General features: G+C 42.0%; 1 protein-coding gene across 3 annotated transcripts in view; it reads left to right on the top strand.

Moving 5' to 3' along the window:
- The window catches only part of rps6kc1.L (ribosomal protein S6 kinase, 52kDa, polypeptide 1 L homeolog), a 99,340-nt gene extending 87,315 nt beyond the window's left edge, over window positions 1–12,025 (top strand). For 2 of the 3 annotated variants that reach the window (XM_018261797.2, XM_018261798.2), the window contains one exon: window positions 11,313–12,025. In XM_018261797.2, coding sequence (XP_018117286.1) covers window positions 11,313–11,423 — 111 coding nt within the window. In that variant the 3' untranslated portion in view covers window positions 11,424–12,025. Of the gene's footprint in view, window positions 1–4,272; window positions 4,885–11,312 lie in introns of those variants that run through there. The other variant, XM_018261799.2, reaches the window with a different exon arrangement.
- Window positions 12,026–17,130: the final 5,105 nt, after the last annotated feature.

The raw sequence follows: 17,130 nt of genomic DNA on the forward strand, positions 1-17,130 counted from the left end.
CTGGCTGTAATATAAGCTGATGCTACAGGTTTGCTGATTATTCAATTCTGATGCTAATTGCACTGGTTTCTGTGCTGCCATGTAGTAATTATGTGTATTAATTACTAATCAGCCTTATATTGTGTCATTTCTATTCTATGTGTACTGTATATTGTGAGTGGGTCCCTAAGCTCAGTAAGTGACAGCAGCACAGAGCATGTGCAGTGAATCAGCAGAAAAGAAGATGGGGAGCTACTGGGGCATCTTTGGAGACACAGATCTTTACTGCTAAAGGGCAGTGGTTGCCTTGGGCTGGTACAGAAGCCCAAAACATTATGTGCAACATTTCTAGCTACTTCTTTAGTTATACTTTAGTTTTCCTTTAAAGGGAAAATCCACCACAGAAACGGTTTCTTGCATAATGAAAATAAGTCATTGAAATAAGCAGCTTTCCAATAAAACATTGTCATTTAAAAGTTATTTCTGCAATGTAATCAGTACCGAGAGCAGTGTTTGCTTAGGCTAGGGCCACACCAAGCCGAAATCATCCTGCTGTAATACACAGGCCAATTTCAGCTCCTACCATGGGCAGGAGACTCCTCCTTCTTTTCCATCCAGAACCATTGTGTTGGCTCCGTTATGAACACACTCGGGGGATTTCGGCGAAGAAGGGCAAGACTTTGCATTTCACAACAAAATTTTCTGAGTGTGTTTACACTTAATGGTTCCGGATAGAGACTACTGCCTGCTGTAGGGACTAAAACCGGCTTGTGCCGATTTCAGTCCCATATGGCCCTAGCCTTATGCCTTTCTGTTCTCTGGTTCTGACCCTTGAAACAGTGCAGCAAAAAAGCAGTACTCCTATATAGTAACATAGTTAGTTAGGTTGAAAAAAGATACTCATCCATCAAGTTCAGCCTTGAAGGAGAAGGAAAGACAAAACAGAAATAGGCTAGGTAAGGCACAAATGCCATGATTATCACGAGTAATAGTACGAGTTATTGATTAAAAAATAATGGCAGGTATGAAAACATTGGTGGTCAGCAGCTACCTTCGGTTTCAGTGTCCATGCTGTTACTGTTTATTTTGCTGTGTATTACGTGCCTGCAGCTTTGATGACGCGCGGGGTCAAGTGAAGGTAAAAAAAAATTTGAGCATGCGCAATGTGGAGGAGCTGCGGGGGAACTGACGGCGCTTTTAAAATGGCACCGGCAAACGCCTCAAGATTGAGAGAGCTTGCGACGCGGATTACTACATAATGGATAGGAATTCAGAAGCGAAAATATAGCGGTTCAGGAGGCACAGGTGGGGTAAACATTTTAAAGACATTATCATTTCAAGCCTTTCCTTCTCCTTTAAATCTATATATAACCTGCCTAACTGCCAGTTGATCCAGAAGAAGGCGAAAATCCCCATTTGAAGCCTCTCCAATTTGCCAATTTGAGAGGGAAAAAATTCCTTCCTGACTCCAAAATGGCAATGGGACAGTCCTTGGATCAACTATGAGCTATCTCCCATAACCCTGTATTCCCTCATTTGCTAAACACCATCCAACCCCTTCTTATACCTATCTAATGTATCAGCCTGTACCACTGATTCAGGGAGACAATTCCACATCTTCACAGCTCTCACTGTAACAAACCCCTTCCCAATATTTAGCTGGAACCTCTTTTCTTCTAATCGGAATGGGTGACCTTGTGTCAGCTGGAAAGACCTACTGGTAAATAAAGCATTAGAGAGATTATTATATGATCCCCTTATATATTTATACATAGTTATCATATCACCCCTTAAGCGCCTCTTCTCCAGCGTGAACATCCCCAATTTGGCCAGTCTTTTGTGAGGTTATAATTTCATTTTTATTGTTACTTACTATTCAGGTCCTCCCCAGTTAATATTTAACTCTCTTGTTCAAACTGTCTGGTTGCTATAGTAGATTTGACCCTAGTAACCAGATAGCTACTGAAATTTCAAGTAAAATAATTCAATAACAACATTTTAAAAAATAAAGCCAGACTGCAAAGTTTCTCATAATATAAATTTATAGTCAGTTTAAAAGTTTAACTGACTGAAACAGAGTTCTAGATTAGAAGAACCATGAAGAAAGCGACTTTGAAAGAAGATTCTTCAATCATATATCCACCTTGTTTTATTGTCATTGCCATGGCAGTGTTTATTTCCATGGAATCAGAGCATTGGAACTGAATGGGCATTATTTTGGGTAGATTTGTTGGCTGCCAGTAACACAAAGTAAATGGAGAATCCTCAGACTCACAAATGGTTTTTCTCCTCCTTCCTCGCAGCTGTAATGCAATATTATGTGATTGATAGCGCAGAGCTGCAACTTTAGCCCCATCTTTATGAGCCTGACATTGGGTTAAAGAGCTGACACCTTTAAGTACATGAAAGGGATCAGCAAAGGCCAGGAAGGATGTTAATATCTTGGAGAGGGGACTGCTGGAAGAAGAGGTCATCCCTGAACATGGAGGGTACACAGACGCAGGAAACTGCAGGAAATATATCTTTACAAAAAACAAACACTATATTCATGGATAGGGCTCCTAGTAGGGACTGACACACTGCAACGCATAATGTAAAAATACAAGATAAATAAAAAGAAAAAAATCCACAGATTTAACTTACACTTTCCGTTACGACTTACTTGACACCACTTCATCCATCCTTGAACTCACTGAACTCTGTTTAACTGTGTTTATCACAGACCTTATTTAAAGTGGACCTGTCACCTATACATGAAAAGCTGTAGAATTAAATTCTTTTGCAAAATTAACCATGAGACCTAATTATTTTCTTCATTAAGGGTCAGCCACACAGGCTGATTCGGGCAGATAAACCATCCGGCGACAAATCTCCTCTTCTTTGGGGCGACTAATCTCCCCGAACTGCCTTCTCTCCAGCTAAAATGTAAATCGCCGGAGGGATGGCACTCGGAGAGTTTCGTTTTCCGAAGTTGCCTGACGGGGAAACTTAGGGAAACGAATTGACTGTGTCATCCCGCCGGCGATTTACATTTTACCTGGCGGGAAAGCAGTTCAGGGAGATTAGTCACCGCGAAGAAGAGGAGATTTGTGTCGCCAGACCCCCCGAATCTGCCTGTGTGGCTGACCCTAAAACATCCATACCTGTTATAAAGGTGTTTAAATATCTGAGTTGTCAATCAATTACTTTCACTTTTCATGCTGCACTTCCTAGATGTTACTGCCCTCCTCACACTCTATAATTGTATAGGGCACTGTGCATGGGCATTAGGTCCCCCATTCTGTTGCATACATATGGTTTTGGGGTGATACACAATTTTTCTTAATAACAGTGTCCACAAAATGACTCCTGCCTGCTTGCTACACATTGTTTTTTGTGCTTCTGTACCAGCCCAAGGCAACCACAGCCCTTTAGCAGTAAAGATCTGTGTCTCCAAAGATGCCCCAGTAGCTCCCCATCTTCTTTTCTGCTGATTCACTGCACATGCTCTGTGCTGCTGTCACTTACTGAGCTTAGGGACCCACTCACAATATACAGTACACATAGAATTGAAATGTCACAATATTAGTGATTAGTAATTAATACAGATAATTACTACATGGCAGCACAGAAACCAGTGCAATTAGCATCAGCATTTAATAATCAGCAAACCTGTAGCATCAGCTTATATTACAGCCAGGGAAGCTCATTTTCTGCTGGATAATTAGTGACGAGCCCTAAGCTTAGCTTCTCAACAGCCAATCAGAGCCCACTGAGCATGTGAGTGTCACAGACACTTTCCAAGATGGTGACCCCCTGTGACAAGTTTGAAGTCCTGGATCATTGCTGCTATTGACAAGCTGAAACTTTAGCCTCGTGCAATAAGTTCACTATATAAAATATGGCATTTTTAACCTTATTCATATTTAGGTTTTAGTTCTCCTTTAAGTAAAACATTAAAGAAGAGCCGCAGAAATAATTTTCTGTTCTAAAATAAAAAAGTAAACAGTGTTAAAATGGGCTTAATTTATGGCTTCTAATATCCCTTTACTATCTGGAGGGAGAGAACAGGAATGCAGCCAGATTTTTATCAAAGAAGTGAAAAGAAAGGATTCCTTGGGATTGGCTTACAAAGTTTCTAAACTTCTGTCCCTGTTAATGTTCTGCCTCATTGGTCTTGAGAGGTATCTCAGTGCAGAGCCTTTTATATCTAAAAAGACATCAGGCTTCAAGAATGACTTCAGCCATCCAAGGAGACCCGCACGAGCCCCATCAGTATTCTAAACAAGCTCGTTTTTTTGTTTGACACTCCAGATCAAATGAACAATTTATGCAGGTGAATAAAACAAATGCATTTGAAAGGATCGCCGGCTTCGCTTGTTTTGGTTTGTGAACAGCTGGTTCGGAGAGACTCGCCTCCCCTCAGTGATATGTGGCGCTCCGTGATGAAATATTAAAAAGCGAAATTTGTCAGACGCCAGCCTATTTGACACGGAACTTCTAACGACGCAGCCTTAGATCCAGGTGCCTTTTGCTGGAGCCGGCACTTTGCTCCTGATCTTGGCTAGCACATTGTGAGATCTTGACAGGGCGGGCATTGAAAAGAGGGATAGAAGCGCAAAGAATTCCCTGTGCCCTTCTCTTCTGTGCCCAGAGCAGGTTTTTGGCTCCATAGATGTGCAAAGTTGGGGGGGATACTGATGATCTGTGGCTCCATTACCCTATTTGGGACCGGTTTGTTCCAACATCTGTGTCTTACTAATTCTCTCTGATGGCAGCACTCTTTTTATTTTGTCTGTCTGCTCTTGGAATATCACATCTCACAGTCTAATGATGTGCTCTCAGGGGCCACTCCAAGGTGTGAGCATAGAGTGCAGGAGGGAGTTCAGCAGCTTGTGTGAGAAGGGAAGTCATATAAGGTGTTTAGTTACTTAAAGGGATCCTGTCATTGGCAAACATGTTTTTTTCAAAACACATCAGTTAATAGTGCTACTCCATCAGACTTCTGCACTGAAATCCATTTCTTAAAAGAGCAAACAGATTTTTTTATATTCAATTTTGAAATCTGACATGGGGCTAGACATTTTGTCAATTTCCCAGCTGCCCCTGGTCATGTGACTTGTGCCTGCACTTTAGTAGAGAAATGCTTTCTGGCAGGCTGCTGATTTTCCTTCTCAATGAAACTGAAGGAGTCTCGGTGGGACATGGGTTTTTACTATTGAGTGTTGTTCTTAGATCTACCAGGCAGCTGTTATCTTGTGTTAGGGAGCTGCTATCTGGTTACCTTCCCATTGTTCTTTTGTTTGGCTGCTGGAGCGGAAAGGGAGGGGGGTGATATCACTCCAACTTGCAGTAGAGCGGTAAAGAGTGATTGAAGTTTATCAGAGCACAAGTCACATGACTTGGGGCAGCTGGGAAATTGACAATATGTCTAGCACCATGTCAGATTTCAAAACTGAATATAAAAAAATCTGCTCTTTTAGGAAATGGATTTCAGTGCAGAATTCTGCTGGATCAGCACTATTAACTGATTCAATTTGAAAAAAAAAAAATTCCCATGACCGTATCCTTTTAAAGAAAATTTAAACCCTTGAAAGGATTGCTCACCTTTAAACTAACTTTTGGTATGATGTAGAGAGTGATATGCTGAGACTATTTGCAATTGGTTTTCATTTTTTATTAGTTGTGGTTTTTGAGTTATTTAGCTTTTTATTCAGCAGCTCACCAGTTTGCAATTTCAGCCATCTGGTTGCTAAGGTCTAAATAACCCTGGCAACCATGCATTGATTTGTATAAGATACAGAATATGAATAGGGAAGGCCTGAATAGAAAGATGAGTAATAAAAAGTAGCACTAAAAATAAATGTGCAGCCTTAGGGCAGAGACACACGTTGAGATTCAGGGAGATTAGTTGTCTGGCGATAAATCGCCTCTTCTTCGGGCAACTAATCTCCCCGAACTGCCTTCCCGCTGGCTAGAATCTAAATCGCCGGTGGGATGGCACTCGAAACGCTTCGAAACTTCGGGCAACTTTGGAAAACAAATTGCTCCGAGTGCCATCACGCCAGCTATTTAGATTATAGCCAGCGGGAAGGCAGTGCGGGGAGATTAGTCGCCCAAAGAAGAGGCTCTTTCTCGCCAGGCGAATAAATCTCCCCGAATCTCCACGTGTGTCTCTGCCCTTACAGAGCATTGGTTTTTTAGAGGGGTCAGTGACTCTACTTTTGAAAGCAGGAAAGAGTCAGAAGGAAAAGGCTAATCATTCAAAAACTATAAAAAAGGAATATTTAAGGCCAGTTGAAAAGTTACTTAGAATAAATATAACATACTAAAAGTTAACTTAAAGGTGAACCACCCCTTTAATCAAATTCATGAACAATAGCTCACAGTGATCTGAACATTTTTGCAATTTGCACTAGTTATTTTTTTCTAGTTTTCAAGATATTAACATTTTGGACCATTGGCTGCAGCCTGCTGAAAATAAACTTTGTGAGAATGGTAACCTCTTGTGATGTCCCTCTGATAACGCATATTTCCGTAATTTGGATCTTCATACTTTGTCTGCTAGAAAATCATGTAAACATTAAATAAACCCAATAGTCTGGTTTTGCTTCCAATAAGGATTAATTATATCTTAGTTGGGATCAAGTACAAGCGACTGTTTTATTATTACACAGAAAAAGGGAATCATTTTGAAAAAATTGGATTATTTTGATGAAATGAAGTCTATTGGAGACAGCCTTTCCATAATTTGAATCTTTCTGGATAACGAGTTTCCAGATAACGGGTCCTATACCTGTAGTAATAAAACAATACCTTGTACTTGATCCAAACTAAGATTTAAGGGGTTATTTATTAAAGTATGAATAGTAAAATCCTTTTCAAGTTTTTTTCACTTGAAAACTCGAATTATTAGAGGGAAAAAAAACTTAAATTTTTCGAGATTCATTATACCCAGATGCTGCAAAAAGCCTGAATCTGAAAATCCCCATCTCAGACCTTTTGAGGTCCTGTATAAATCAATGGGAGAGGCACCTATCCCAAATTGAAGTTATCGGGGTTCTTTGGTGGGTTTAGCCCAAAAATCCAACTTTTTTCTGGATTTTTGTGCAAAAACTCGAAAAATCTAGTTATTTCGGGAAAAAAGCCTGAAATATATGCGAGATTTGGGTTCGTGTTCAATGTTATTGTGTTTTCCAGCAATCCGATTAATTCGGATTATTTTATTAATAAATAAGGTCAAATCGGGCCTGGGAGTTTGGTCATTTTTTAAAAATAAGAGATACATTCGGATTTTAGTAAATAACCCCCTGAATGAATACTTATTGAAGGCAAAATCGATCTATTGGGTTTATTTAATGTATAAATGTTTTTTTTAGTAAAATTAAGGTATGAAGATCCAAATTATGGAAATATCCATTGTCTGGAAAACCCCAGATACCGAGCATTCTGGATAACAGGTCCCATACCTGTAATGAACTTACTGTACCAGCCCAGAGGTTCAGCAGCCCTATCATAGTAATAATTCTAGGAATCAAATTTCTCAACAGCTCCCCATCTTGGATTTTGTTAGGAGTGTCAGTGGCACTGCACATGCTCAGTGTGCTCTGGGCTGTTGTTAACAAGCCAGGCTTAGCTTAGGGGCTACTGGAAATTGCCATTAGCAGAAAGTGTCGTTATACCTGTCATAGAATTCTTGCTACATGGCTGATTATGAAGTAATTCAGATACTGAACAAAGTGCTTCCTCTATTGTATATTAAGTGGGTTATTTATCAAAGTCCGATTTTATCTCAACATTTTCTGATACAAACTCTGATCAAATCCTCTAATTTTTTTTTATATTTATTTATAATTACATTTTCCCGAAAATTTGCTTTATGGGAAAAAAAATCAGATTTTATTGATTTTTTTCTGGGTTTTTCACCCGAAAACTGCCCGAAAACTTTGGGGGTATTGCGCGAAAACCCAGTGCACATCAAAAAATCATTGGGACTTCTCCCATTGACTTATATGCAACCTCGACAGGTCTGAGATGCCGGATTTTTTTAAAAGATTTTATTAATAAAAATCAAAATTTTTTTTTTGTGATTTTTGCATTTGGAGTTTAGTAAATAACTAAAACAGTACATACAGGTATGGGATCTGTTATCTAGAATGCTCGGGACCTGGGGTTTTCTGAATAAGGGATCTTTCCATAATTTGGATCTCCATACCTTAAGTCACCCAATGGGTTTGTGTTGCTTCCAATAAGGATTAATTATATCTTAGTTGAGGTCAAGAACATGGTACTGTTTTATTATTACAGATTAATAAATTCTGAAAAATTCGTGATTTTTTAAAAGTCAGATTTTATTAATAAAAATCACAAATTTTTCAGGATTTTTGCCTTTGGAGTTTAGTAAATAACCCCCATAATGTTTGGAGGAAGGATACAGCCCCTAGCTGGTACAGGTATGGGACCTGTTATCCAGAATGCTCGGGTCTTGGGGTTTTCCAGTTAATGAATCTTTCCATAATTTGAATCTTTATACCTTAATTGTACTAGAAAACGAATTAAATATTACATCAACCCGAGAGGATTGTTTTGCTTCCAATAAGGATTAATTATATCTTAGTTGGGATCGGATACAAGCGACTGTTTTATTATTACACAGAAAAAGGAAATCATTTTGAAACATTTTGATCAAATGAAGTCTATGGGAGACGGCCTTTCTGTTATTCGGAGCTTTCTGGAAAACGGTTTCCGGATTACAGATCCCATACATGTAGTGCATGTGCTTTCTCAAACATTATGAAGTGTAATATAAAGGGAAGATTTGAGGAAGGCTAAGAACCCGTGTGCCGTAACTGTCAAGCTTTGTCCCATTGTACAAGACGGAGCATGAGGTCAGTGGTGGTGCATCTTGTCTGCTGTTAATCCTTCATAACCAGAGTAATAAACGTACATAATGTAGTCTCGTATATTAACCTTTGGCCTGCCAGCGACCTGGCCACTTCATTAGACTTCATAACACCTCATCCAAGTGCTCGCTGCGGAGACCCCCGTGACTTGCAGGGAATCCTATTTGTTGCATTTTCATTATTCAAGGGAAGAGGAGAGCGGTGGCTGCCAGGAAGACCTTGGCAGGAAAAGGAAGAGGTTCTACCAACATGGCAGCCGTTTGTCTCTTTTACTTTTCCTTTTCCACCCACCGAAAAGGTTCACAGATGTCACAGACAAGTCCAGGGGGAATGTCTGGTCCAGGAGCAGTTCTGCTAGACTTCACCCTGTTCTTAGTCTGCTGCTTTATCCACACTCTCTCTAACATCAATGTTAATTCTTGCCTCCGATGTGACCGACTCTGGAAAATATTTGTTATGCCGATGATTTATTAACTGCATTGTATATGCCAAATATTGTGGGGGTACGAAATCCATTTCCAGAACTAGAAGCATCAAAATTCAATTCTGTGTTTGATACTTTATAAAGCAGATTCTCTTAGACATGTCACAAGTAGAAGAAGTGTGACTGTGTGTAGGGCTGTAGATTGGACAACGCTACTACAAAGAAGAATCCTGCACTGGGCCAGTACCTGCAAAATGGTCAGGATTTGGGGGGGAGGAGTCTTGATGTGCTGTGGGTGGTCTGTAGGAACCCAACAAAGGTAGTTGGTTTGGGGTAGGTGTATTATTCTTAGGGATGCACTGAATCCAGGATTAGGTTTGGGCACTGAATCCAGGATTAGGTTTCCGCCTTTTTCAGCAGGATTCGGATTCAGCCGAATCCTTCTCCATGGTCGAATCAAATCCTAATTTTCATATGCAAATTAGGGACGGGGAGGGAAATGTCATGACCTTTTGTCACAAAACAAGGAAGTAAAAAATGTTTTCCCCTTCTTACCCCTAATTTACAATTAGGATTCGGTTCGGTAGTCGGCCAAATCTTTTACAAAGGATTCGGGGGTTCGGCCAAATCCAAAATAGTGGATTCGGTGCATCCCTAATTATTATTATTGGGGTAAGACACTAAGGAACCTTTCTATGCTCAGATAATGGTTATTGATACCCAGAGGAGAAGTTAAAGGAGAACTAAAGCTTCAAAAAGTATATGGCTGGAAATGCTGCATTTATATGGGATGAGTTATCTAGAAAGCTAGAAAGAAGCATGACTACAGTTTGGACAACGCTACTACAAAGGAGTGTCTGGCACTGGGTCAGTACCTGCAAAATGGTCAGGATTTGGGTGGAGAAGCTTTGATGTTCTGCGGGAACCCAACAGAGGTAGTCGGGTAGGCTGCAGGTGGCTAAAAAGCATTAAAAAAAATACTCTCCAGCAATCTTGCCTGTTGATGCCACTTCCAATTCTCTGAACCTGTCCAACCCTTACTACTGACGTTGCTTCTGGCTTACAGAGACTTTCAGTAGGGGGAAGGTTGGCTAGGAGAAGTTCGGACAGGTTTGAGTAGAGATAACCTTGAAGTTCAGTGTGGGTTGAATCACGTGTCTGCTAAAATAGACCCGGCAGGACTCTACTACAAAGTGTCCTTGTTATCAGCTTCTCCAACTGTCCTCGTGTTGCCCTGCTGTTCCTGCTATTGTTTTTCCTACCAAAAACTTCTGTTCTGCAAACCTCCACTCAATGGAGGTCTTTGGCCAAGGGCCCAAAGACCAGGTCTGTGTGTGTGGTAGGCATTGCCAGCTGTGAGGTATAGATTGTATAGATGCTTATAAAATACAGTTTAAGAGAAACTGGAGTCCTGTGCGACACCCCTGTAGCCACTTCTGCTGAGCGGCGGCTCTCCCCCACCTGCATGCGTAAAGTGTTAATGTTCTGTAATTGCCGTCGACAGCACGAGCAAATGCACCCGACATCTCTGAATTCCTTTATTTGATGCTGAATGTTTATTCAATAAGCTCATTCAGAAGCCTCTGTGTAGATGGGTTTGCAATTGAATGGCTTGTTTGTATATCCGTTCTTTTTGTTTTGTTTTTTATATTTCAATAAGAATATCAAATCAAAAGGTTGCGCAAGACTAAAGGCCCTGTAGTGTTCTGGCACCGAATGCCCTTGGGCAGAATTAACTACAGTTCTGCCAATTTGTCCCCATCAGAAGGAAACATCAGCACGGCCCTATGAAACACTTTGACTATGTGATCTCCATAGGGAGCGTATAGAAAAGGCAAACTCGCCAGCACAATCGTTGGGTTTGGGGTCCAAGGGGAGCAGATCACTGTAGGACTAAAATGGACTAACTACTACGAAAGTGTAAAAGTACAAAAGTCTTTATTCAATTAACATATCCACAAAAAGCCTTACGCGTTTCGCAAGTTTTTATTCATATATATTATTTACTGTGCATTATTCTCTTCTAGCTTTTGCAGTTTAACCCACTGGAGCGACTTGGTGCCGGAGTTGCAGGAGTTGAAGACATCAAATCTCATCCTTTCTTTGCTGGCATAAAGTGGGATGAGCTTGCAAGATGAAATCTTAAGGGAACAGTCGCGTGCTTCAGTTGGATCCGGACATGGGAAGGCCAATGAGAGGAAAGGTTCTAATAATATCTGAATGGGGCCTGCTGGGCATAACCTCTGGGCATAACTGAGCCATAAAGTGCAGCGCCGTCCTTCACCTAAACACCTTCTTATTTGCGTACTAATTTTAATGAATCTTTTTCAATATGAATCAGAGATATCGACGTTTACAGTAGAACAAAGTATGGTGAGATAGGATGAAAAGGATAGAATGTTTTGCATGTTGCTTGGTGTGAAGCTGTGAACTGGAGAGGTGGCCCTTATCTCTGAGATCAGACATCAGAATAGGGAACCTCAATGCTCCAGAGGGCTTCCGGGTTGACATACTAAAAATACATTTTACCTGTTACACAGTACAATATGCCCTTTGTTATCTAACTTTCCCACCATGAATGCAAATGCCCTCTCCTCAAACAGACCCCCCGTGAATTCTATTGCTTTGGATCTTATATGCAAAGGACACCACGCTGACATGCAAGGGGTTAATAGGTAAAAGTAGAACGAAGCGACGCATTGCAACAATACGACTACAATAAAGACATTTATCGGTTGTAGAGGTGCTGCCGTATTCATTTCCTAACCAGTTATTTCAGTCTCTGGGAGCATTTTTGGTGGAAACCTTTGGATGACCCGTTTGATTGTTCCACTGTGGATGCCGGGCTGAATACCCGCGTCTCTACATTTTAATCTCTTCTGTGTGCGTGTAGTATACACAATCTGCCGCTCCTTCAGGGGACCAAGCTAAATGAGATGATTACATGAGAACATATTTTCCTCCCATTAAGAACGACTTTACAACACATTTGCAAGTTCTCCGTGTCCTGCAGCCGAGCATTTTGCTGGGAAAATCACATTGTTCAGCGCCAGCGAAATCCATTGTCTTTATTTGTGAGACGGGAAGTTGTGTTGGGAGCCCCAGCTAGGCAAATATTGCTGAGGAAACACACCAGCCTCGCTTTGCTCTCAAACCTTCTGTCAACTAATAATTATCTTATTAGAGTAGCGAGCAAACAGCATAAGTCGTGTGCCAATAAATGTTCATCTTTACAAATGAGACTGCCATTCATGTAGTCCGCTGAGAATCCAAGTGGCTTCCAAAGAAATGTCGATGATTTATGCAGAACCTCAGCTACAAACGTTGCCTTCTGATGCAACCAATTCCCAGAGATTTTTATCAGGTTTTCAGAGACCAGGTTGGACAGTGTAGCCCTTTCTGATGTAACTAACTCTAGGGCAGTGATCCCCAACCAGTTGCTCTCCAGCCTTTTGATATTGCACTCCTTGGCCTCAAAGCAGGTGCTCATTTTTGAATTTCTGACTTGGAGGCAAGTTTTGGTTAAATAAAGACCACGTGTACTGGCAAACAGACCCACCTGTAGGCTGCCAGACCTCATAGCGCTACCAAATAACCAATTACAGCCCTTATTGGGCACCCGCTAGGAACTTTTTTCATGCTTGTGTTTTTTTTTTTATTTAAATGTGACTCACGGGTAAAAAAGTTTGGGGACCCCTGATGTAGATCATACTCCAGTGTACAGGAGTACAGGGCACCCAAAGTCACAGTAATGGCCCATGTTTTGTTGGTGACCAAAATTCCATGCCCAGGTTGTTAGTAACTCTTCTTCCATTGCCACAATTGATCACTCTCAACCCCCTCCTCTCCCCTGACAGTCGCTTGCTTTTATTATTATTATTAACATGTATTTATATAGCGCCAACATATTGCGTAGCACTGTGCTTGTTCATGTTTTCCCACTGGTCACTAGCTCACTGCCCCAGGATACACCACCCCACCCTGCTGCACCCTAGACAACTGCCTCTGCTGCCTACCCCTCTTTCCAGCCCTGCCAAGTCACTGTGTAAATCATAAGGTGTCAGTCAGTATACCATAATTTATAATGCAAGGGTGCACAGTAGCAGGTCACCGGTAAGGACAGGGTACAAGATAAACAGCCAACTCCCTGGCAATATTTGGGGAGACTTTTCTCATAACGGGAACTCCACAAAAACATAACTTAAGCGTTTGAAAAGTAAACACAACTTCAAGCAACTTTGCTATATACATCAGTTAAAAAATATGCAGACTTTTTGTGATTTTTAATGGTTTGGGACAGTTCCCTGCTCTCCTGCTGATTTGTCTGACTACTTTGCTGAGCTCACTGACTACTGTTACTTTGTATCCGCAGCCATCTGTCTTCAGCCTGCATCCTCCAAACCCCACAATTCCCTGCACGTGTGATTTCAAAAAGGAAAAGAACATCACAGTGCAATGCATTGTGGGTTATGTAGTTCCTGCATGATGTTTGTAAGCTGTGGAGAAGTTGTTACAATTAGTGTTTAGTCCTTTCTTCCTTGCCAGGATTTCAAGTGATGCAGAAAGAGAAGAATAGTTAAACAGCTGGATTTCAGCATAGAAAATGGCATTTATTCATACTTTTTGAAGAAACAGGTAACTGTGATGGGTATATTAGGGGTTTCTGTTTTATGTGGGCCTCTCTATCAAATTTTGGTTTGGAAGCCGGAGTTGCCCTTTAAGCTACTCTTTAGCAGGGCGACTTCGCCTTTCATTGAGTGACAAAACAATACCAGTTATTCCCATCTCAGCCTCTATCTGTAAATTCCGACGGGTAGAGGGACCATCTGTGTGTGCGCTGCAGACGCCGTTTCCTAAACATTACAAGGGAAATGAAAGTGTTTAAGCTCCAGAGGAAATCACATTTTTTTCCTTTTTAAATGATTCCATGGCTCCTGTGTTTGCTCTTTTCATGTGCCGGTGCCACATTCTGACACGGTGACAACACGAGGGCTGTAACAACACTGGATGTTGTAATAGGTCACTAGTATCAATGCACAGAGTGCTTGTCTGTATGACATCAGCCCCCCACCTTTCTCCTGCTCATCTGCCTCATAACAGGAAGTCCCCCAGGTAAGACACAGGAACTACTTCCTCAGTTCGGCCCGTAGGAAATATCTGCTTGAATGGGTTCAGGCCTGGCTGGGACGAAGCTTCCTTCCACCTTTGCCCTCACCGTCACTCTAGGCTGCAGTTTGGCAGGCGATGTTGTACAGATCCCAAAATCTGCTACCCCCTCAATCACATTGATTGACAGCTGTAAGTGATGGAACTGGAAGAGTTATACCAGGCTGGGGCTAAATTGACGGTTTTTAAAACCATATTCCTTGATATAAGGGATAATGCCCATGCTGTGTTTAAATACATGGGTGTTGTTTCTCTAAGGACTGCTTAACCCAAACTGTAATATATATTACATACAGTATAATTATAAGCTCTCCAATGGAAAGTCTTCTATTGGTGGCCCCAACAAAATTGTCACCCTAATCTCCTATGCTTCAGAAAAGTGTGGAGACCACTGGACCTCACCTTCAGGGCCCCGTCGCCCTCCCAAACCCAATGTTGCCATCACCAACCACCCCTCACCCCCTTCTACCAATAGTACATGTCCCACAGACGCAATTTCTCCCAGTGTCCTGGTAGTCCTGTCTGACGCTACTTGGGAAGTGTTCATGAAATGAAACTCATCTGTTTATATAAAATCAGAACCAGTGGTCTTGGTTCTATCAACAATATATTAATTTGTGAGCTTGGTCTTTCCACCTTCCACTCTGCAGCCATTAAGCATTGGATGAGGCTTCATTGTGCACATCCCTCACCCTGCTGACTACCCAGTTTGTTCAAGAAATCAAGAATTTATGATGGTGACATTGGAGTCCCAGGTGATGGTTATATGAGAACAATAGATATTTCGGAAAGAAATCCCCAAAACCCGTTTGTCTTACCTACGGCAGGACATGCACTAGGGTAGACAGCAGAGGATCCTGCATAGAGTAAGACTATTTTGGGGAAAAGGGGGCAACATTTGAGAAAATGGGTCTGATGGTGTGGTGGGACTGAGGGTGAGTTTCTGGTTGCCACCATTGTTTTGGCTGCTAAAGTTTGTCTCTTCGACTGCTGGGAATCAAATGTATGACCCACAAACTAGTACATAATTCACTGCATACTTAAATAACAATGTTCTACTGTACTGTTTTACTGTAGGATCATAGGACCCCACATAGATCAGGTCTACATAGGGACTTCCAAAAGGAGGTGGAAAGTAAGCAATTTGGACGGTTTACATCTATCCTAGAAACAATGACTTAATAACATCCCCTCTGTATCTTTCATGAGATACAAAGATTAGCATCCCCCCCAAGCACATGATTAAACACCTTAGGGACCCCTAACAACAATTTCCAAATGCTAACAAAGCCCCAGAATAAAGGCTCACGTCCTGCAGGTATCGTAGGACAGGTAGAGTATGGCACACACAGGGAGCATAGAGCAGGCAAAGTAGGGCACACACAGGGAGCATAGGGCAGGCAGAGTATGGCACACACAGTGAGTATAGGGCAGGCAGAATATGGCACAAACAGAGAGCATAGGGCAGGCAGAACAGAGCAGGACAGGAAAACCTATGCTGGTGCCCCTCCAGCAGTTTATATGAGGTGTGAACAATGCGGGCACTTTCAGTCTGGACAGGGCCCACCGGGGCTGCTGTTGCAGGGCCCCTCTACGCCGCCGCCGGACCCCCCTGGGTGCGCTGCACAAATGTGCTTGCATGTAAACGCGTGAGCACACTTTGTTGGGACGGTCTTCGGCTGCAGGAAAAGGAAGCCCAGGATCTGGGCCAGCGGGGCCCACAAGAGCCTGGGGCCCACTGGGTTTTTTTCTGGTGTCCCACCAGCCCAGTCCGACCCTGAGTCTGTTTCTGAGGTGTAAACAAAAGGGGTGTTACATGTGTGAACAATGCAGGAGGGGATTACAGTCTGAATTTGATGAATAAACAATGCAGGGGCCAGTTAATCTCGGTATTGATACCTATTAAAGTTTATACATGGTAAGCAGTCACAGCAGGTAGACTATCATGTGGGGGCCACACAAGGGGGGTTGGTGGCCAGATGCAGCCTGTGGGCCCCCAGTTGGACAGCATTGCATTAGGTCATTATTGGCTTTATTCTTTATATCCATTGCAAATTCCTGAGTATCAAATGGAGATGTGCTACATACTGTGTAATGATATTTATGTGGGTGTAACATGAAATTTAAGTGTGAATAGGAGGTAAGGGGAGTGAACTGTAAATTCCAAACAGGGCAATATGTGCAGGGTTCTTGTATAATATAACCTTGTTATGAGCTAAGGGGGCCCAGCCTGAAGGTCAGTTAGGGGGAGATTTGGGCTGAGTGCTTATTTGTACCCTGGGTACCCCTGGAACTATAGCAGAGTGACTGTTACCCCAATGTTTCTATATATCTGTAACCTTGTTATGAGCTAAGGGGGCCCAGCCTGAAGGCCAGTTAGGGGGAGATTTGGGGTGAGTGTTTATTTGTACCCTCGGTACCCCTATAACTATAGCAGGGTGACTGTTACCCCAATGTTTCTATATATCTGTAACCTTGTTATGAGCTAAGGGGGCCCAGTCTGAAGGTCAGTTAGGGGGAGATTTGGGGTGAGTGTTTATTTGTACCCTGGGTACCCCTGGAACTATAGCAGGGTGACTGTTACCCCAATGTTTCTATATATCTGTAACCTTGTTATGAGCTAAGGGGGCCCAGCCTGAAGGCCAGTTAGGGGGAGATTTGGGGTGAGTGTTTATTTGT

The sequence above is a fragment of the Xenopus laevis genome, chromosome 5L, assembly GCF_017654675.1.
Source record: "Xenopus laevis strain J_2021 chromosome 5L, Xenopus_laevis_v10.1, whole genome shotgun sequence".
NCBI classification, from domain to species: domain Eukaryota; kingdom Metazoa; phylum Chordata; class Amphibia; order Anura; family Pipidae; genus Xenopus; species Xenopus laevis.